We start from the raw sequence: 22446 nt of genomic DNA on the forward strand, positions 1-22446 counted from the left end.
GGGAGGGTTGTGGGGCTGGAGGAGGCTGCAGAGATAGGGAGGGTTGTAGGGGCTGGAGGAGGTTACAGAGATAGGGAGGGTTGTCGGGGCTGGAGGAGGTTACAGAGATAGGGAGGGTTGTAGGGGCTGGAGGAGGTTACAGAGATAGGGAGGGTTGTAGGGGCTGGAGGAGGTTACAGCGATAGGGAGGGTTGTAGGGGCTGGAGGAGGTTACAGGGATAGGGAGAGGGCAAGGGGGCTGGAGGAGGTTACAGAGATAGGGAGGGTTGTAGGGGCCTGGAGGAGGTTACAGAGATAGGGAGCGTTGTAGGGGTTGGAGGAGGTTACAGAGATAGGGAGGGTTGTAGGGCTGGAGGACGTTACAGAGATAGGGAGGGTTGTAGGGACTGGAGGAGGTTCCAGAGATAGGGAGGGTTGTAGGGGCTGGAGTTGGTTCCAGAGATCTGGGAGGGTTGTAGGGGCTGGAGGACGTTACAGAGATAGGGAGGGTTGTAGGGGCTGGAGGAGGTTACAGAGATAGGGAGGGTTGTAGGGGCTGGAGGAGGTTACAGAGATAGGGAGGGTTGTAGGGGCTGGAGGAGGTTACAGTGATAGGGAGGGTTGTAGGGGCTGGAGGAGGTTACAGAGATAGGGAGGGTTGTAGGGGCTGGAGGAGGTTACAGAGATAGGGAGGGTTGTAGGGGGCTGGAGGAGGTTACAGAGATAGGGAGGGTTGTAGGGGCTGGAGGAGGTTAGAGATAGGGAGTGTTGAAGTGGGCTGGAGGAGGTTACAGAGATAGGGAGGGTTGTAGGGGCTGGAGGAGGTTACAGAGATAGGGAGGGTTGTAGGGGCTGGAGGAGGTTACAGTGATAGGGAGGGTTGTAGGGGCTGGAGGAGGTTACAGAGATAGGGAGGGTTGTCGGAGCTGGAGGAGGTTACAGAGATCGGGAGGGTTGTCGGGGGCCTGGAGGAGGTTACAGTGATAGGGAGGGTTGTCGGGGCTGGAGGAGGTTACAGAGATAGGGAGGGTTGTAGGGGCTGGAGGAGGTTACAGTGATAGGGAGGGTTGTCGGAGCTGGAGGAGGTTACAGAGATAGGGAGGGTTGTAGGGGCTGGAGGAGGTTACAGTGATAGGGAGGGTTGTAGGGGCTGGAGGAGGTTACAGTGATAGGGAGGGTTGTAGGGGCTGAAGGAGGTTACAGAGATAGGGAGGGTTGTAGGGGCTGGAGGAGGTTACAGAGATAGGGAGGGTTGTAGGGGCTGGAGGAGGTTACAGTGATAGGGAGGGTTGTCGGAGCTGGAGGAGGTTACAGAGATAGGGAGGGGGGCGAGGAGATCATGGAGGGATTTGAAAACAAGGATGAGAATTTTAAAATTGAGGCGTTGCCGGACCGGGAGCCAGGGGTGATGTGATTACACTAGAGAGGGTACAGATGAGATTTACAAGGATGTCACCAGGACTGGAGAATTTTAGCTATGAGGAAAGATTGGATAGACTCAGTTTACTTTCTTTGGATCAGAGGAGGCCGAGGAGAGATTTAGTTGAGGTGTATAAAATTAAGAGGGGCCTGGATAGAGTGGATAGGAAGGACCTATTTCCCTTAGCAGAGAGGTCAATAACCAGGGGGCAGAGATTTAAAGAAATTGGGGGAAGGATTAGTGGGGAGTTAAGGAGAAATGTTTTCACCCAGAGGGTGGTGGGGGTCTAGAACTCACTGCCTGAAAGGGTGGTCGAGGCAGAAACACTCATCACATTTAAAAAGTACTTGGATATGCACTTGAAGTGCCGTAACCTACAGGGCTACGGATCAAGAGCTGGAAAGTGGGATTAGGCTGGATCGCTCATTGTCGGCCGGTACAGACACGATGGGCTGAATGGCCTTCTTCTGTGCTGTAAATTTCGCTGCGTGCACGGGACTCGGTGTGAGTTAGGACACGGGGCGAGCAGAGGTTTGGATGAGCTCAAGGTTGGGGAGGGTGGAAGGTGGCAGGTCGGCCAGGCGAGCGTTGGAATAGTTGAGACTGGCGCGACAATTCAGATAATCTCCAGGGGTTGTTTACCCTTCCCCGCCTCCAGCAGACTCACCTTGACCTTCCAGCTCACGCCTTGCTCCATTGAGAAGCGGTGGCCGTAGATGTCTACCACCACCAGCCGGGTCACAGCCACCTTCCCGCTGCCCCACTTCACATTCTCCACCAGCACGGCGAAATGCTCCAGCTCCCCGTCCGGCGCCACCAGCTTGCTCAAGGTGTAGGTGCAGGTGCCCTGGAAGTCGAACTTCAGCCCGTCGAAGGAGTTGTAGTGGGGGTCCCCGGAGGCTTCGCACTTGCCGTAGCTGGCCGGGTGGCAGCCCCGGACGCCGTCGGTCACCTTGCACACCTGGCCGGCCCGGCAAGAGGCGGCCGCGCACCGCACCACTCCGTCGCCCTGGCAGGTGCACACCTCCTGGCAAAGCCCGCCGGGATAGAAGACATCCCCTTTCTTGCGGTACCCGCCCTGGTGCACGCAGCCGCACTCGGCCAGGGGGACGCACTGCTCGCCGCTGAGGATGAATCCGTCGTCACACTGGCAGGTCTCCTTGCACGGGGCCAGACAGCCCTGCGGCGACGTCAGACTGTAGCAGGTCGAAGGGCAGCCAGGGCTACACAGCTCGTAGTGGGTGTTCCTCGGACAATCAGCCCCTGCGGAGCGGACACGACGAGGAGGTTAGAGGACGCCCGACAGAACGCAGGACGAGCACGGTCTTAAAAGAAACACGACTAAACAAAAACCCAACAAGAGGCGGCATTCTCTACAATCTATAGTGGTAGCAAGGTTTGGAATCTGCCATGAATGTCATTTTAAGGAACAAACTCCCATTTCTCCAGCGCAGGACGTCCCAAAGTGCTTCACACCCAATGAAGGACTTTTTTTGAAGTGTGGTCACTGTTGTAATGTAGGAAACGCGGCAGCCAATTTGCGCACAGCAAGCTCCCACAAACAGCAATGAGATAATGACCAGATTATTAATTTTGTTTTAGTGATGTTGGTTGAGGGATAAATATTGTTCCCAGGACACCGGGGAGAACTCCCCCCTGCTCCTCTTTCACAAGTGTGTGTGGGATTCTTTTAGATCCACCCAAGAGGCCACCCAAAAGACGGCACCTCCGGCAGTGCAGCGCTCCCTCAGTTCTGCCCCTCCGACAGTGCGGCGCTCCCTCAGTACTGCCCCTCCGACAGTGCAGCGCTCCCTCAGTACTGCCCCTCCAACAGTGCGGCACTCCCTCAGTACCGTCCCTCCGACAGTGCGGCGTTCCCTCAGTACCGCCCCTCCGACAGTGCGGCGCTCCCTCAGTACTGCCCCTCCGACAGTGCGGCGCTCCCTCAGTACTGCCCCTCCGACAGTGCGGCGCTCCCTCAGTACTGCCCCTCCGACAGTGCCGCGCTCCCTCAGTACTGACCCTCTGACAGTGCAGCGCTCCCTCAGTACTGCCCCTCCGACAGTGCAGCGCTCCCTCAGTACTGCCCCTCTGACAGTGCAGCGCCCTCTCAGTACTGCCCCTCCGACAGTGCAGCGCTTCCTCAGTACAGGGTTCATTAGTAATCTTATAGTAAAGGATCCTCTAGGGAAAAGCGATCATAATAAGTAGAATTTCACATTGAGTTTGAGAGTGACATTCTTAGATCTGACATTGGAGTCTTAAACTTAAACAAAGCCAATTACACAAGTATAAGGGGTGAGCTGGCTATGGTAGATTGGGAAATTAGATTAAAAGGTATGATGGTAGATAAGCAGTGGGAAACATTTAAACAAATATTCCAAAATTCTCAACGAATATACATTCCATTGAGAAATAAAAACTCCATGGGAAAAGTGAGCCAGCGTGGCTCACTAAAGAAGTTAAGGATAGTATTAGGATTAAAAGAAGAGGTTTATAACGTTGCAAAGAATAGTAGTAAGCCTAAGGTTTGGGAAAGCTTTAGAAACCAGCAAAGGATGACCAAAAAATTGATAAAAAGGGAGAAAATAGAATATGAGAGTAAACTATCAAGAAATATAAAAACAGATTGTAAGAGCTTCTACAAGTATGGAAAAAGGAAGAGATTAGCAAAAGTAAACGTTGGTCCCTTAGAGGCTGAGACAGGAGAAATTATAATGGGGAATAAGGAAATGGCTGAGAAATTAAACAAATATTTCATATCTGTCTGCAGAGTAGAAAACACAAACAGCATACCAAACACAGTGGGGAACCAAGGGGCTGATGAAAGTGAGGAACTTAAAGTAATTAATATCAGTAGAGAAAAAATACTTGAGAAACTAATGGGGCTAAAAGGCATCAAATCCCCAGGACCTGAAGGCCGACATCCTAGGGTTCTCAAAGAGGTGGTTGAATCACCGAGTATGCTTCACCTACTGGGAACCTGCCCGCCCCGTCCCCGCCCCAACACCAGCGAGAAACCGGGCCGAGCGAAGATTGACCAGACTGAGACCTGGGATGGCAGGAATGATGTATGAAGAGAGATTGGGTCGATTGGGCTTATATTCGCTAGAGTTTAGAAGAATGAGAGGGGATCTCATTGAAACGTATAAAATTCTAACAGGACTAGACAGACTAGATGCAGGAGGGATGTTCCCGATGGCGGGGGAGTCCAGAACCAGGGGTCACAGTCTAAGGATGAGGGGGAAGCCATTTAGGACAGGGTTGAGGAGGAATTTCTTCACCCAGAGAGTGGTGAACCTGTGGAATTCTCTACCACAGAAGGCAGTGGAGGCCAATTCATTAAATATATTCAAGAAGTAGTTAGATATATTTCTTAAGGCTAAGGGGATCAAGGGATATGGGAGAAGGCAGGGACAGGCTACTGAATTTGGATGATCAGCCATGATCTCATTGAATGGCGGAGCGGGCTCGAGGGGCCGAATGCTACTATCTTCTATGCTTCTATTCCGCGGATCCTACTTACGGCAAAACTTGTCGTTCCTCCACTGGTAGACCTTTGCTCCGGCCTCCTGACACGCAGCCATGTAGAGGGTGAGGGCGTCGCAGAGGGGTTTGCGCAGGCCCCGGTAGTGGCAGACATCGTAGAGGCAGTCTTGGAAGAAACGGCTGGGGTCGACGGTCTTGTGGCAGTCGCGGAAGGGCCCGGTCTTGCCGCGGATCAGGCCGCAGTGGGTCTCTTGGCTGTACTTGTCCTCCTCCTCCTTGGCGCATGCCGGGCAGGCCTTCCCGCAGCCGGAGACGCAGCCGGGGGTGTCCGCCACCTTCCAGCCATCCCCGAAGGCGTCGGCGCTGGCAGCCACCTGGCCACCGGGCAGCAGCAGCTCGCCCGCGGTTTTCCCGTCGTCGTTGCCGCAAAGGCCGCACACAGCGCCCGCGTAGGTGCTGGGCAGCTTGACGGTGACGTAACTCTGCCAGTCGAAGGTCACCTTGAGGCCGAAATCCGTCTGGAGCACAGCCGTCCAGCCGCTTCTGTAGACGGCGATCCGGTCAGTGTCGAGGTAATACGGGAGCGCGGTTAAAAGACCGTTCACCTGAAAAAGAAAAGAAGAGAATCTCCAGTGCCTTTTGCCACCTCAGGACGTCCCGAAGAGCCTCACAGCCAATGACTGTAGTGTGGTCACTGTTGTAATGTAGGAAATGCAGCAGCCAATTTGCGCACAGCAAGCTCCCACAAACAGCAACATGATAATGACCCGTTTTTTAGCGATGTTGGTTGAGGGATAAATATTGGCCCCAGGACACCGGGGAGAACTCCCCCTGCTCTTAAAATAGTACCATAGGATCTATTATGCCCACCTGAGGGGGCAGACGGGGCTTCGGTTTAACGTCTCATTCGAAAGACGCCACCTCCGACAGTGCGGCGCTCCCTCAGTACTGCCCCTCCGACAGTGCGGCGCTCCCTCAGTACTGCCCCTCCGACAGTGCGGCGCTCCCTCAGTACTGCCCCTCCGACAGTGCGGCGCTCCCTCAGTACTGCCCCTCTGACAGTGCGGCGCTCCCTTAGTACTGACCCTCCGACAGTGTGGTGCTCCCTCAGTACCGCCCCTCCGACAGTGCGGTGCTCCCTCGGTACTGCCCCTCCGACAGTGCGGTGCTCCCTCAGTACTGCCCCTCCGACAGTGTGGTGCTCCCTTGGTACTGCCCCTCCGACAGTGCCACACTCCCTCAGTACTGCCCCTCCGACAGTGCAGCACTCCCTCAGTACTGCCCCACCGACAGTGCGGCGCTCCCTCAGTACTAGCCCTTCGAAAGTGTGGCGCTCCCTTAGTACTGTCCCTCCGACAGTGTGGCGCTCCCTCAGTACTGCCCCTCCGACAGTGCGGCGCTCCCTCAGTACTGCCCCTCCGACAGTGCGGCGCTCCCTCAGTACTGCCCCTCTGACAGTGCGGTGCGCCCTCAGTACCGCCCCTCCGACAGTGCCACACTCCCTCAGTACTGCCCCTCCGACAGTGCAGCACTCCCTCAGTACTGCCCCACCGACAGTGCGGCGCTCCCTCAGTACTAGCCCTTCGACAGTGCGGCGCTCCCTCAGTACTAGCCCTCCGACAGTGTGGCGCTCCCTCAGTACTACCCCTCCGACAGTGCGGCGTTCCCTCAGTACTACCCCTCCGACAGTGCGGTGCTCCCTCAGCACTGCCCCTCCGACAGTGCAGCGATCCCTCAGGGATGTTGGAGTGCAATTTGTCATGGAGTGCAGCTTGGTGCAGAGTGAAGAACTTGGGAGTATGATAAGTCTGGTGGTGAATCTTAAGGGTTAATCTCTGCTTGATACAATCTAGTCTTGTGTGCTTGCAATTAGCATTTAACTTAAATTTACTGTTTTAAGTTTTAAGTTCCTTCCAGGCACGGGCTGGACTAAGCAAGCTCTGCACTGGAGAGTGGGTGGGGCTAGTTAGTTACTTAACTGGTTCTGCGACTGCCAGAACGCTGACTCATAAATCTCAGCTGTATACACAAGGGAGTTTGGCGTGCAGCTTGGTGCAGAGTGAACGACCTGGGAGTTTGATAAGTGTGGGAGTTCGGTGAAGTGGGGGAAGGAGATGCTGCTTTGTCCTTGCTTTTCCTAACTTCTCCCGTAAAGCGGCGGCGGACCTGAGTGAGAGCAGACCGAGGCCTGAGAGCAGGGATAAAAGCAGCAACAGACCTGCAACTACAACAGAAAACTGCAGTTTGACGTCACAGGTAAGTGATTGGTAGTGACTGTGGGCTAAGTTTTAAGTTAACATATAGCATATAACTAAATTTTAAAAACTAAACTTAAGTTAATTAAATTAATAAACGAAACAAGGTAAATAATTTGAACAACACTAAACTAATTAATTACATAAATAAATAAAATAATGGGAGAACAGGAGATGTGTTGCTGCTGCGATATGTGGGAGCTTGTGGACATTTTTGTCCAGGGCGACTACATCTGCGGTAAGTGTCTGCGGCTCGAGGAACTTCGGCTCCGAGTTGAGGAGCTGGAATCCGAGCTGCAGACATTGCGAGACATCAGGGAGGGAGAAAGTTACCTGGACCTTTTGCTCCAGGAAGCAGCCACACCCCTTAGACTAAATACTTTAGAATTGACACGTGGTCAGGGACAGGAGGGTGTGACTGTGAGTGAGGCAGGTACGGGGAGCCAGGAGGTACTATTGCAGGAGCCTCAGTCCCTGCACTTGTCCAATAGATTCGAGGTTCCTGCAACCCTTGTGGACAAGTGCTGGGACTGCGGGGAGGATGAGCAAACTGACCACGGCACCGTGGTACAGGAAGCCGTTCAAATGGGGGGGAGTTAAAAGGAAGGTGGTGGTAGTAGGCGACAGTATAGTTCGGGGGATAGACACTGTTCTCTGCAGCCAGGAGCGTGAGTCCCGAAGGCTGTGTTGCCTACCCGGTGCCAGGGTAAAGGACAACTCCTCTGGGCTGGAGAAGAACTTGGAGTGGGAGGGGGAGGATCCAGTTGTCGTGGTACCAACAACATAGGTAGGACAAAGAACGAGGTTCTAAATTAAGCTAGGGACTAAATTAAAAAGCAGAACCACAAAGGCCATAATCTCTGGATTATTACCTGAGCCACGAGCAAATTGGCATAGGGTCACTAGGATCAGGGAGATGAATGCGTGGCTCAAAGATTGGTGTGGGAGAAGTGGGTTCCGATTCGTGGGGCACTGGCACCAGTACTGGGGGAAGAGAGAGCTGTTCCGTTGGGACGGACTGCACCTGAACCATGCTGGGACCAGAGTTCTAGCGAATCGAATAACTAGGGAGGTAGATAGGGCTTTAAACTAATAAGGGGGGGGGGGGGCGGTAAGGATACCCAGATTGTGTCAGGAAGGGACGGAGCGTACAAACAAAGGAGTGCACTAACAAGTAGGGTTGGGGTAAGAAAAAATGGTAAGAAGACAAATAGGGCCATAGTACAAACATGTTTTAAGATGTCTAAAAATGTTAAAAAGACAAATCTGAAGGCATTGTATCTGAATGCATGAAGCATTCGTAATAAGGTAGATGAATGAATAGCGCAAATAGATATAAACTGATACGATATAATTGCGATTACGGAGACATGGCTGCAGGACCAAGACTGAGAGCTGAATATCCAAGGATATTCGATATTTAGGAGGGACAGGCAAAAAGGAAAAGGAGGTGGGGTGACGTTGTTAGTAAAGGATGAAATCAGAGCAATAGTGAGAAAGGATATTGGCTCAGAAAATCAAGATGTAGAATCAGTCTGGGTGGAGCTAAGAAGCACCAAAGGGGCAGAAAACATTGGTGGGAGTTGTCTATAGGCCTCCAAACAGTAGTGGTAATGTAGGGGATGGCATCAAACAGGAAATTAGAGATGCCTGTAACAAGGGTACTACAGTAATCATGGGTGACTTTAATCTACATATAGACTGGCCAAACCAAATTAGCAATAATACTGTGGAGGATGAATTCCTGGAGTGTGTACGAGATGGATTTTTAGACCAGTACGTTGAGGAGCCAAATAGGGAACAGGCTATCCTAGATTGGGTATTGTGCAATGAGAAGGGGTTCATTAATAATCTTGTTGTGCGGGGTCCTTTAGGGAAGAGTGACCATAACATGATAGAATTCTTCATTAAGGTAGAAAGTGAAGTAGTCCAATCCAAAATTAGGGTCCTAAATCTAAACAAAGGAAACTACGAAAGTATGAGGAGGGAGTTGGCTATGATAGATTGGGGAGCTTTATTAAAAAGCATGATGGTGGATAGGCAATGGCTAACATTTAAGCAACAAATGCATGAATTGCAACAGTTATACATTCCTGGCCTGCTGAGTTTTTCCAGCATTTTCTGTTGTTATTTCGGATTTCCAGCATCTGCAGTATTTTGCTATCGTAGTCATACATTCCTTTCTGGCGCAGAAACAGATAAGGAAATGTGGCCCAACCATGGTTAACAAAAGAAATTAAGGATAGTATTAGATCCAAAGAGGAGTCATATAAAGTTGCCAGAAAAAGTAGCAAGCCGGAGGATTGGGAGCAGTTTAGAATTCAGCAAAAAAGGACCAAGAGATTGAGTAAGAGGGGAAAAATAGAGTATGAGAGTAAACTTGCAAGGAACATAAAAGCAGACTGTAAAAGCTTCTACAAGTATGTAAAAAGATAAAGATTAGTGAAGACAAATGTAGGTCCCTTACAGTCAGAAACGGAAGAATTTATAATGGGGAACAAGGAAATGGCGGAGCAATTAAACAAATACTTTGGTTCTGTCTTCATGGTAGAGGACACAAATAACTTCCTAGAAATGCTAAGGAACCAAAGGACTAGTGAGAAGGGGGAATTAAAGGAAATGAGTATTAGTAAAAAAATAGTGCTGGTGAAATTAATGGGACTGAAAGCCGATAAATCCCCAGGGCCTGATAATCTGCATCCCAGAGTACTAAAAGAGGTAGCCATGGAAATAGTGGATGCATTGGTTGTCATCTTCCAAAATTCTATAGATTATGGAACAGTTCCTGCAGATTGGAGGGTGGCAAATGTAACCCCACTATTTAAAAAAGGAGGGAGAGAGAAAACGGGGAACTACAGACCGGTTAGCCTAACATCAGTAGTAGGGAAAATGCTAGAGTCTATTATAAAGGATGTGATAACAGGACACTTGGAAAATATCAACAGGATTAGACAAAGTCAACATGGATTTATGAAAGGGAAATCGTGTTTGACAAACCTACTGGAGTTTTTTGAGGATGTAACTGGTAGAATAGATAAAGGAGAACCAGTGGATGTGGTGTATTTGGATTTTCAGAAGGCCTTTGATAACGTCCCACATAAGAGGTTAGTGTGCAAAATTAAAGCACATGGGATTGCGGGTACTATACTGGCATGGATTGAAAATTGGTTAACAGACAGGAAACAGAGAGAAGGAATAAATGGGTCTTTTTCGGGGTGGCAGGTGGTGACTAGTGGGGTACCGCAGGGATCAGTGTTTGGGCCCCAGCTATTCACAATATATATATCAATGATTTGGATAAAGGAACCAAATGTAATATTTCCAAGTTTGCTGACGACACGAAACTAGGTGGGATTGTGAATTGTGAGGAGGATGCAAAGAGGCTTCAAGGCGATTTAGACAAGTTGAGTGAGTGGGCAAATACATGGCAGATGCAGTATAACGTGGATAAATGTGAAGTTATCCACTTCGGTAGGAAAAACAGAAAGGTAGAGTATTATTTAAACGGTGATAGATTGGGAAGTGTTGATGTACAAAGGGACCTGGGTGTCCTTGTACACCAGTCACTGAAAACAAACATGCAGGTGCAGCAAGCAGTTAGGAAGGCAAATGGTATGTTGGCCTTCATTGCAAGAGGATTTGAGTACAGGAGCAAGGATGTCTTACTACAGTTATACAGGGCCTTGGTGAGACCACACCTGGAGTACTGTGTGCAGTTTTGGTCTCCTTACCTAAGACAGGATATACTTGCCATAGAGGGAGTGCAGCGAAGGTTCACCAGACTGATTCCTGGGATGGCAGGACTGTCGTATGAGGAGAGATTGGGTCGACTAGGTCTGTATTCACTAGAGTTTAGAAGAATGAGAGGGGATCTCATTGGAACGTATAAAATTCTGACCGGGCTAGACAGACTGGAGGCAGGGAGGATGTTTCCCCTGGCTGGGGGGTCTAGAACGAGGGGTCACAGTCTCAGGATACGGGGTAGGACATTTAGGACTGAGATGAGGAGAAATTTCTTCACTCAGAGGGTGGTGAACCTATGGAATTCTCTACCACAGAAAGCTGTGGAGGCCAAGTCACTGAATATATTTAAGGGGATAGGTAGATTTCTAGACACAAAAGGCATCAAGGGGTATGGGGAGAGAGCGGGAATACGGTATTGAGATAGAGGATCAGCCATGATCATATTGAATGGCGGAGCAGGCTCGAAGGGCCGAATTGCCTACTCCTGCTCCTATCTTTCTATGTTCTCTGTTTCTATTCTATGTACTAGAAGGACAAGGGCAGCAGGCGCATGGGAACACCACCACCTCCAAGCTCCCCTCCAAGTCACACACCATCCTGACTTGGAAATATATCGGCCGTTCCTTCATCGTCGCTGGGTCAGAATCCTGGAACTCCCTCCCCAACAGCACTGTGGGAGCACCTTCACCACACGGACTGCAGCGGTTCAAGAAGGCGGCTCACCACCACCTTCTCAAGGGCAACTAGGGATGGGCAATAAATGCTGGGCCTCGCCGGCGACACCCACATCCCAAGGATTAATTTTTAAAAAGTTTGATTGGTGGGGTTGAGGGATTGGGAAGAAGGTGGGTAAGTGGGGTTGAGGGATTGGAAAGAAGGTGGTTCGGTAGATTTGAGGGATGGGGAGAAGGTGGGCAGGTCGGGTTGTGGGATATGGGGAAATGGTGGGTAAGTGGGGTTGAGGGATTGGGGAGAAGGTGGGTAGGTGGGGTTGAGGTATATGGGGAGAAGGTGCGCAGGTGGGGTTGAGGGATATGGGGAGAAGGTGGGCAGGTCGGGTTGTGGGATATGGGGAAATGGTGGGTAAGTGGGGTTGAGGGATTGGGGAGAAGGTGGGTAGGTGGGGTTGAGGTATATGGGGAGAAGGTGCGCAGGTGGGGTTGAGGGATATGGGGAGAAGGTGGGCAGGTCGGGTTGTGGGATATGGGGAAATGGTGGGTAAGTGGGGTTGAGGGATTGGGGAGAAGGTGGGTAGGTGGGATTCGGGGAAATGGTGGGTAAGTGGGGTTGAGGGATTGGGGAGAAGGTGGGTAGGTGGGATTTGGGGAAATGGTGGGTAAGTGGGGTTGAGGGATTGGGGAGAAGGTGGGTGGGTCGGGTTGTGGGATATGGAGAAGGTGGGTAGGTGGGGTTGAGGGATTGGGGAGATGGTGGGTGGGTGGGGTTGAGCGATTGGGGAGGAGGTGAGTAGGTGGGGTTGAGGGCTTGGGGAGAAGGTGGGTGGGTGGGGTTGAGGGATTGGGGAGAAGGTGGGTGGGTGGAGTTGAGGGATTGAGGAGAAGGTGGGTAGGTGGGGTTGAGGGATTGGGGAGAAGGTGGGTAGGTGGGGTTGAGGGATTGGGGAGAAGGTGGGTAGGTGGGGTTGAGGGATTGGGGAGAAGGTGGGTAGGTGGGGTTGAGGGATTGGGGAGAAGGTGAGTAGGTGGGGTTGAGGGCTTGGGGAGAAGGTGGGTGGGTGGGGTTGAGGGATTGGGGAGAAGGTGGGTGGGTGGGGTTGAGGGATTGGGGAGAAGGTGGGTAGGTGGGGTTGAGGGATTGGGGAGAAGGTGGGTAGGTGGGGTTGAGGGATTGGGGAGAAGGTGGGTGGGTGGGGTTGAGGGATTGGGGAGAAGGTGGGTGGGTCGGTTTGAGGGATTGGGGAGAAGGTGGGTGGGTCGGGTTGTGGGATATGGAGAAGGTGGGTAGGTGGGTTTGAGGGATTGGGGAGAAGGTGGGTGGGTCGGGTTGTGGGATATGGAGAAGGTGGGTAGGTGGAGTTGAGGGATTGGGGAGAAGGTGGGTGGGTGGGGTTGAGGGATTGGGGAGAAGGTGGGTGGGTGGGGTTGAGGGATTGGGGAGAAGGTGGGTAGGTGGGTTTGAGGGATTGGGGAGAAGGTGGGTGGGTGGGGTTGAGGGATTGGGGAGAAGGTGGGTGGGTTTGAGGGATTGGGGAGAAGGTGGGTGGGTGGGGTTGAGGGATTGGGGAGAAGGTGGGTGGGTGGGGTTGAGGGATTGGGGAGGAGCTGGGTGGGTGGGGTTGAGGGATTGGGGAGAAGGTGGGTGGGTGGGGTTGAGGGATTGGGGAGAAGGTGGGTAGGTGGGTTTGAGGGATTGGGGAGACTGTGGGTAGGTGGGTTTGAGGGATTGGGGAGAAGGTGGGTAGGTGGGTTTGAGGGATTGTGGAGAAGGTGGGTGGGTGGGTTTGAGGGATTGTGGAGAAGGTGGGTGGGTGGGTTTGAGGGATTGGGGAGAAGGTGGGTGGGTGGGTTTGAGGGATTGGGGAGAAGGTGGGTGGGTGGGGTTGAGGGATTGGGGAGAAGGTGGGTGGGTGGTGTTGTTGGATTGGGGAGAAGGTGGGTGGGTGGGGTTGAGGGATTGGGGAGAAGGTGGGTGGGTGGGTTTGAGGGATTGGTGAGAAGGTGGGTAGGTGGGGTTGGGGGATTGGGGAGAAGGTGGGTAGGTGGGGTTGAGGGATTGGGGAGAAGGTGGGTAGGTGGGGTTGAGGGATTGGGGAGAAGGTGTGTGGGTGGGTTTGAGGGATTGGGGAGAAGGTGGGTAGGTGGGGTTGAGGGATTGGGGAGAAGGTGGATAGGTGGGGTTGAGGGATTGGGGAGAAGGTGGGTAGGTGGGGTTGAGGGATTGGGGAGAAGGTGGGTAGGTGGGGTTGAGGGATTGGGGAGAAGGTGGGTGGGTGGGGTTGAGGGATTGGGGAGAAGGTGGGTGGGTGGGGTTGAGGGATTGGGGAGAAGGTGGATAGGTGGGGTTGAGGGATTGTGGAGAAGGTGGATAGGTGGGAGTTGAGGGATTGGGGAGAAGGTGGATAGGTGGGGTTGAGGGATATGCGGAGTGTAATCAGCCTCATCCATTCTCTCTCCTGACTCCAATTCCAGGCCACCCTCGCGCCTCTTAACCAAGAAATCTCAAGCACCGACTAGCAAATGCCATCGAGTCGCCAGGGCAACGTTGAGGCACTCACCGTGATCCGGTGCGGTTTGTCCACGCTGAGAGTGATGGTGGTCTGGTAGACCTGCACCGTCACCACCTTTGTATAGGAGACCGTCTTGCTGCCTCGGTGATTGTTCTGCACTCGCACCTCGAACGGGACGAGGTCCGGGACCTTGGCGCACAGGCCGGCCAGCTTGTAGACACAGGTGCCCATGAAGTTATACCGGACCCCGTCGAAGGTGGTGTAGTGGGGGTCCCCAGAGGCCGAGCAGGTGGAATAGCTGGCGGGGAAGCAACCTCTGACCCCGTCGACAGTGGCGCACAGCTCGCTGGACTTGCACCGGGTCTCCTCGCACACCACCATCCGCAGGTCCGGGTTGCAGACGCACCGGACCCGGCACTTGTTGTCCGCCCAGAACTTCTCGTTGGGCTTGTAGTACAGACCCTGGTGGGTGCAACCGCAGGAAGCCAGGGGCACACACTTGGCCTCCACCAGCACGTGTCCCGCGTCGCACTGGCAGCTCTCCACGCAGGGCTGGGTGCAGCCCGTCGCTGCTTTCGGGCTGTCGCAGGTGGGTGCGCAGGCACTCCCGCACGCCTCGTAGTGGCTGTTTGCAGGACATTCGTAGGCTGCGGAGAGACCAGACAGACAGTGAGACTCCGCACCGCAAACAGACCAATAATGCACACTCTGTTCACTCAGCAGATCATAAGAATCAGGAGCAGGAGTAGGCCATTCGGCCCCTCGAGCCTGCTCCGCCATTCAATGCGATCATGGCTGATCATCCAAATTCAGTACCCGGTCCCTGCCTTCTCCCCATACTCCTTGATCCCTTTAGCCTCAAGAAATATATCCAACTCCTTCTTGAATATATTTAATGAATTGGCCTCTACTGCCGTCTGTGGTAGAGAATTCCACAGGTTCACCACTCTCTGGGTGAAGAAATTCCTCCTCATCTCTGTCCTAAATGGCTTACCCCTTATCCTTAGACTGTGACCCCTGGTTCTGGACTCCCCCGCCATCGGGAACAGCCTTCCTGCATCTAGTCTGTCTAGTCCTGTTAGAATTTTATAAGTTTCAATGAGATCCCCTCTCATTCTTCTAAACTCCAGCGAGTACAAGCCCAATCGACCCAATCTCTCCTCATACGTCATTCCTGCCGTCCCAGGTATCAGTCTGGTGAATCTTCGCTGCACTCCCTCCATGGCAAGAACGTCCTTCCTCAGATAAGGGGACCAAAACTGCACACAATACTCAAGATGTGGTTCCCGCCCGAACCCTCGATTCCCCGAGAGTCCAAAAATCTCTCGCTCTCTGCCTTGAATATACTCAACGACTGAGCCTCCACAGCCCTCTGGGGGAGAGAATTCCAAAGATTCACCGCCCTCTGAGTGAAGAAATTCCTCCTCATCTCAGTCCTCAATGGCCGAGCCCTTATCCTGAGACTGTGACCCCTGGTTCTAGACTCTCCAGCCAGGGGGAGCAGCCTCTCAGCATCTACAGTCTCAAGCTCTATAAGATCTGACGTACTTTGCTCATGTTAACAGCCTGCATTTGTGTAGAATCTTAGGAGGAGGAGGATGTTCAGCCCATCATGTCTGCCAATCCCAAACTAATCCCACTGACCCGCTCTCTCATCATAGTCCTGTATCAAACCCAAACACACACTGACTCTCACTGGGGTACGGGTCCCACACACACTGACTCTCACTGGGGAACAGGTTCCACACACACTGACTGTCACTGGGGTACGGGTCCCACACACACTGACTCTCACTGGGGTACGGGTTCCACACACACTGACTCTCACTGGGGTACGGGTTCCACACACACTGACTCTCACTGGGGTACGGGTTCCACACACACTGACCCTCACTGGGGTACGGGTTCCACACACACGGACTCTCACTGGGGTACATGTTCCACACACACTGACTCTCACTGGGGTACGGGTTCCTCACACACTGACTCTCACTGGGGTACGGGTTCCACACACACTGACTCTCACTGGTGTACGGGTTCCACACACACTGACTCTCACTGGGGTACGGGTTCCACACACACTGACTCTCACTGGGGTACAGGTTCCACACACACTGACTCTCACTGGGGTACGGGTTCCACACACACTGACTCTCACTGGTGTACGGGTTCCACACACACTGACCCTCACTGGGGTACGGGTTCCACACACACTGACTCTCACTGGGGTACGGGTTCCACACACACTGACTCTCACTGGGGTACGGGTTTCACACACACTGACTCTCACTGGGGTACGGGTTCCACACACACTGACCCTCACTGGGGTACGGGTTCCACACACACTGACTCTCACTGGGGTACGGGTTCCACACACACTGACCCTCACTGGGGTACGGGTTTCACACACACTGACTCTCACTGGGGTACGGGTTCCACACACACTGACTCTCGCTGGGTTACGGGTCCCACCATCGCGCAACTTACGGCAAGATGATGCCGCCCGCCAACCGGGCACGGTGACTCCCTCCTTCTGGCACTCAGTGGCGTACGCTGCCAGGGCCTGGCACAACATGCTCTTGAGGCCCTGATTCAGGCAGACATCATACACACAGCTGTCGAAGAACGGCCTGTAGTCCACCTTGGCGTGGCAGGGCTCGAAGGCTTTTGCCAGCACGCCGCAGTACTTCTCGCTCTCGTACAGGCCGCGGTGCTCGTCGGAGCAAGTGGGGCAGTAGCCGCGGCAGTAATCCCAGCAGAAGAGGTCCCGGTCGTTAACCTTCCAGGTGCCGGCCCACTCCACGATGGACGGGACACTGGTGCCGTTGGGAGCGAACTTGTCGTCGGTGGCCTTGCCGTTGAAATTGCCGCACAGCCCACACATGTTGCCAAAGTAGCTGCTGGGCACGTTGACAATCAGATACCACTTCCACTCGTAGGACACCTTCAGCCCGAAATCCGTCTCCAAGACAGCGAAGGACCCACTCTGGTATACACGCAGTTTACCATCTTCCAGCGTCACCGGGAGACTCGTTCGGAGGTCATCAACCTGCATAAACCAGGGGCAGAACAATCAGACACAGCGTTAGGAAACCGGCAGGATGGTTGGCTCAGAGAATGCATGGACTGCACAACTCTTTACCTGGTCTCCAACCCCACCACAGGTTAGATACAGAGTAAAGCTCCCTCTACACTGTCCCATCAAACACTCCCAGGGCAGGTACAGCACGGGGTAGATACAGAGTAAAGCTCCCTCTACACTGTCCCATCAAACACTCCCAGGGCAGGTACAGCACAGGTTAGATACAGAGTAAAGCTCCCTCTACACTGTCCCATCAAACATTCCCAGGGCAGGTACAGCACGGGTTAGATACAGAGTAAAGCTCCCTCTACACTGTCCCATCAAACACTCCCAGGGCAGGCACTGCACAGGGTTAGATACAGAATAAAGCTCCCTCTACACTGTCCCATCAAACACTCCCAGGGCAGGTACAGCACGGGTTAGATACAGAGTAAAGCTCCCTCTACACTGTCCCATCAAACACTCCCAGGGCAGGTACAGCACGGGTTAGATACAGAGTAAAGCTCCCTCTACACTGTCCCATCAAACACTCCCAGGGCAGGTACAGCACGGGTTAGATACAGAGTAAAGCTCCCTCTACACTGTCCCATCAAACACTCCCAGGGCAGGTAAAGCACAGGGTTAGATACAGAGTAAAGCTCCCTCTACATTGTCCCATCAAACACTCCCAGGGCAGGTACAGCACGGGGTTAGATACAGAGTAAAGCTCCCTCTACACTGTCCCATCAAACACTCCCAGGGCAGGTACAGCACGGGGTTAGATACAGAGTAAAGCTCCCTCGACACTGTCCCATCAAACACTCCCAGGGCAGGTACAGCACGGGTTAGATACAGAGTAAAGCTCCCTCTACACTGTCCCATCAAACACTCCCAGGGCAGGTACAGCACGGGTTAGATACAGAATAAAGCTCCCTCTACACTGTCCCATCAAACACTCCCAGGGCAGGTACAGCACGGGTTAGATACAGAATAAAGCTCCCTCTACACTGTCCCATCAAACACTCCCAGGGCAGGTACAGCACGGGTTAGATACAGAGTAAAGCTCCCTCTACACTGTCCCATCAAACACTCCCAGGGCAGGGACAGCATGGGTTAGATACAGAGTAAAGCTCCCTCTACACTGTCCCATCAAACACTCCCAGGGCAGGTACAGCACGGGGTTAGATACAGAGTAAAGCTCCCTGTACAAGGCCTCCTGTGTTTCCTGTCCATGGGAAAAGATGTGAGCATGTGGTTGGGTGATGACAATATCCCAATCTGTGTCTCCCTATCAATCGAGAGGCAATCGGAAGTGTGATCAGAAACTTAACTGGACCAGCCGCATAAATACTGTGGCTACAAGAGCAGGTCAGAGGCTGGGTATTCTGCGGCGAGTGTCTCACCTCCTGACTCTCCAAAGCCTTTCCACCATCTGCAAGGCACGAGTCAGGAGTGTGATGGAATACTCTCCACTTGCCTGGATGAGTGCAGCTCCAACAACACTCAAGAAGCTCGACACCATCCAGGACAAAGCAGCCCCGCTTGATCGACACCCCATCCACCACCTTAAACATTCACTCTCTCCACCACCGGCGTACCGTGGCTGCAGTGTGTACCATCTACAAGATGCACTGCAGCAACTCGCCAAGGCTTCTTCGGCAGCACCTCCCAAACCCGTGACCTCTTCCACCTAGAAGGACAAGGGCAGCAGGCACATGGGAACACCACCACCTCCAAGTTCCCCTCCAAGTCACACACCATCCTGACTTGGAAATATATCGGCCGTTCCTTCATCGTCGCTGGGTCAACATCCTGGAACTCCCTCCCTAACAGCACTGTGGGAGCACCTTCACCACACGGACTGCAGCGGTTCAAGAAGGCGGCTCACCACCACCTTCTCAAGGGGCAACTAAGGACGGGCAATAAATGCCGGCCTTGCCAGCGACCTGGCTATCCAGAGAATGAATAAAAGTCGGACTGCTCAACAGGAGAGCGGCTCCAACATCGAGATCTCGTGGTCCTCACCCTGACTCTGCCGATCTCAGATTTGTGTATGGAGATCTTGTGGCCGTAGACATGAATGTGGACCAGCTTGACAAAGGACACGGCCGTGTTGCCCCGGATATCATTCTTGGCTTCGACCTTGAAGGGGGTCAAGGTGCGGTCAGGGCCGCAGGCCTCCGCCACGACGTAGGTGCAGGTTCCCTGAAAGTTGAAGTTCAGGCTGTCGAAGGTGTGGTAATGGGGGTCTCCCCAGGCCCAACACTTCCCGGTGTACTGAGGCACGCACGTCGCGTCACCATTCTCAACCTTGCACGTCTCCTTCACTCTGCACTTGGCGGATTTACACGGATCTGGGGGCAAGAGAACGCACGCAATTCAGTCAAAGATAGGACGCGTCAAAACTCTCTCCGACCGCTCAACTCAAGAGAAACAATTCGCATTTCTCCAGCGACTTTCCCCACCTCAGGACGTCCCAAAACACATCACAGCCAATGAAGTACTGTTTTTGAAGTGTGGTCACTGTTGTAATGTAGGAAATGCGGCAGCCAATTTGCGCACAGCAAGCTCCCACAAACAGCAATGTGATAATGACCCAGATCATCTGTTTTTGGTGATGTTGGTTGAGGGATAAATATTGGCCCCAGGACACCGGGGAGAACTCCCCCTGCTCTTCTTCCAATAGTGGCCGTGGGATTTTTTATGCCCACCTGAGAAGGCAGACAGGGCCTCGGTTTAACGTCTGATCCGAAAGACGGCACCTCTGAAAATGCAGCACTCCCTCAGTGCCGCCCCTCCGACAGTGCGGCGCTCCCTCAGTGCCGCCCCTCCGACAGTGCGGCACTCCCTCAGTACTGCCCCTCCGACAGTGCGGCGCTCCCTCAGTACTGCCCCTCCGACAGTGCGGCGCTCCCTCAGTACCGCCCCTCCAACAGTGCGGCGCTCCCTCAGTACTGCCCCTCCGACAGTGCGGCGCTCCCTCAGTACCGCCCCTCCAACACTGCGGCGCTCCCTCAGTACTGCCCCTCCGACAGTGCGGCGCTCCCTCAGTACTGCCCCTCCGACAGTGCGGCGCTCCCTCAGTACTGCCCCTCCGACAGTGCGGCGCTCCCTCAGTACCGCCCCTCCAACACTGCGGCGCTCCCTCAGTACTGCCCCTCCGACAGTGCCGCACTCCCACAGTACTGCCCCTCCGACAGTGCGGCGCTCCCTCAGTACTGCCCCTCCGACAGTGCGGCGCTCCCTCAGTACTGCCCCTCCGACAGTGCGGCGCTCCCTCAGTACTGCCCCTCCGACAGTGCGGCGCTCCCTCAGTACTGCCCCTCCGACAGTGCGGCGCTCCCTCAGTACTGCCCCTCCGACAGTGCGGCGCTCCCTCAGTACTGCCCCTCCGACAGTGCGGCGCTCCCTCAGTACTGCCCCTCCGACAGTGCGGCGCTCCCTCAGTACTGCCCCTCCGACAGTGCGGCGCTCCCTCAGTACGGCCCCTCCAACACTGCGGCGCTCCCTCAGTACTGCCCCTCCGACAGTGCCGCACTCCCACAGTACTGCCCCTCCGACAGTGCGGCGCTCCCTCAGTACTGCCCCTCCGACAGTGCGGCGCTCCCTCAGTACTGCCCCTCCGACAGTGCGGCGCTCCCTCAGTACTGCCCCTCCGACAGTGCGGCGCTCCCTCAGTACTGCCCCTCCGACAGTGCGGCGCTCCCTCAGTACTGCCCCTCCGACAGTGCGGCGCTCCCTCAGTACTGGCTCTGGGGGAGTGTTGGCCTGGATTATGGGGCTCAAAATCTTTGGAGTGGGGGGCTCGAACCCATGACCTTCAGTAGGTGCGGCCGCTGATAGCTGGACGAGCAGGAACTGATACTAAAATCAGGCTCTTTTCCCGTTGACGCACCAGGTTCCTGTTTGCACCCCTGCGACCGAGAGCGAGTCCCAAACTCGGGAGCCTTTCCCCACAAGCGCGGGCTCCCACTGCGCAGTCGCAACACTGGGATGAGCAGCAGGCCGAGCGCGAGGTAAAGCAGGACCCTGTGTCATGGACTATAAACCCCTGTGGCGTTGCCCTCTGGCTCCCCCTGACTGACGCGGTTTACGAACAAAATCATACCCTTGTTATAACATCCCACGACTGCATTCTTCACCTCACACTTCTCGTCACTCGCGCAAGACATCTCTTCACAATACAGACCAACAAAAGAGCAGGTGCATTTCTGCTCGCATCCCTCCTGGATCGACACCTCACCCGGCTGTGAAGGAGACAAACAAGAGTGTGTCAGTATATACAGGGTGTCCCCGGGAGTGTGTCAGTATTTACAGGGTGTCCCCGGGAGTGTGTCAGTATTTACAGGGTGTCCCCGGGAGTGTGTCAGTATTTACAGGGGGTCCCCGGGAGTGTGTCAGTATTTACAGGGTGTCCCCGGGAGTGTGTCAGTATTTACAGGGTGTCCCCGGGAGTGTGTCAGTATTTACAGGGGGTCCCCGGGGGTGTGTCAGTATTTACAGGGGGTCCCCGGGAGTGTGTCAGTATTTACAGGGGTCCCCGGGAGTGTGTCAGTATTTACAGGGGGTCCCTGGGAGTGTGTCAGTATTTACAGGGGGTCCCCGGGAGTGTGTCAGTATTTACAGGGGGTCCCCGGGAGTGTGTCAGTATTTACAGGGGGTCCCGGGGAGTGTGTCAGTATTTACAGGGGGTCCCCGGGAGTGTGTCAGTATTTACAGGGTGTCCCCGGGAGTGTGTCAGTATTTACAGGGTGTCCCCGGGGAGTGTGTCAGTATTTACAGGGTGTCCCCGGGGAGTGTGTCAGTATTTACAGGGTGTCCCCGGGAGTGTGTCAGTATTTACAGGGGGTCCCTGGAGTGTGTCAGTATTTACAGGGGGTCCCCGGGGGTGTGTCAGTATTTACAGGGGTCCCCGGGAGTGTGTCAGTATTTACAGGGTGTCCCCGGGAGTGTGTCAGTATTTACAGGGTGTCCCCGGGAGTGTGTCAGTATTTACAGGGGGTCCCCGGGGGTGTGTCAGTATTTACAGGGGTCCCCGGGAGTGTGTCAGTATTTACAGGGTGTCCCCGGGAGTGTGTCAGTATTTACAGGGGCTCCGGGAGTGTGTCAGTATTTACAGGGTGTCCCCGGGAGTGTGTCAGTATTTACAGGGGGTCCCCGGGAGTGTGTCAGTGTATACAGGGTGTCCCCGGGAGTGTGTCAGTATTTACAGGGGGTCCCCGGGAGTGTGTCAGTATTTACAGGGTGTCCCCGGGAGTGTGTCAGTATTTACAGGGGGTCCCCGGGAGTGTGCCAGTATTTACAGGGGGTC

General features: G+C 53.9%; 1 protein-coding gene across 1 annotated transcript in view; it reads right to left on the bottom strand.

Annotated features, from left to right (window-relative positions):
* The window catches only part of fcgbp (Fc gamma binding protein), a 79817-nt gene that overhangs the window by 11245 nt on the left and 46126 nt on the right, over positions 1 to 22446 (bottom strand). Inside the window, exons 12-17 of the mRNA XM_086002481.1 lie at positions 21244 to 21382; positions 19161 to 19489; positions 16562 to 17123; positions 14123 to 14721; positions 4926 to 5493; positions 2067 to 2662 (exon numbers count right to left, since the gene is read on the bottom strand). Of these exons, the coding sequence (XP_085858607.1) occupies positions 2067 to 2662; positions 4926 to 5493; positions 14123 to 14721; positions 16562 to 17123; positions 19161 to 19489; positions 21244 to 21382 (2793 nt within the window). The remainder of the gene's footprint in view (positions 1 to 2066; positions 2663 to 4925; positions 5494 to 14122; positions 14722 to 16561; positions 17124 to 19160; positions 19490 to 21243; positions 21383 to 22446) is intronic.

The sequence above is a fragment of the Somniosus microcephalus genome, chromosome 12 (genome assembly GCF_052327205.1).
Source record: "Somniosus microcephalus isolate GS21.2 chromosome 12, FLI_Smic_1.0, whole genome shotgun sequence".
Taxonomy (NCBI): Eukaryota; Metazoa; Chordata; class Chondrichthyes; order Squaliformes; family Somniosidae; genus Somniosus; species Somniosus microcephalus.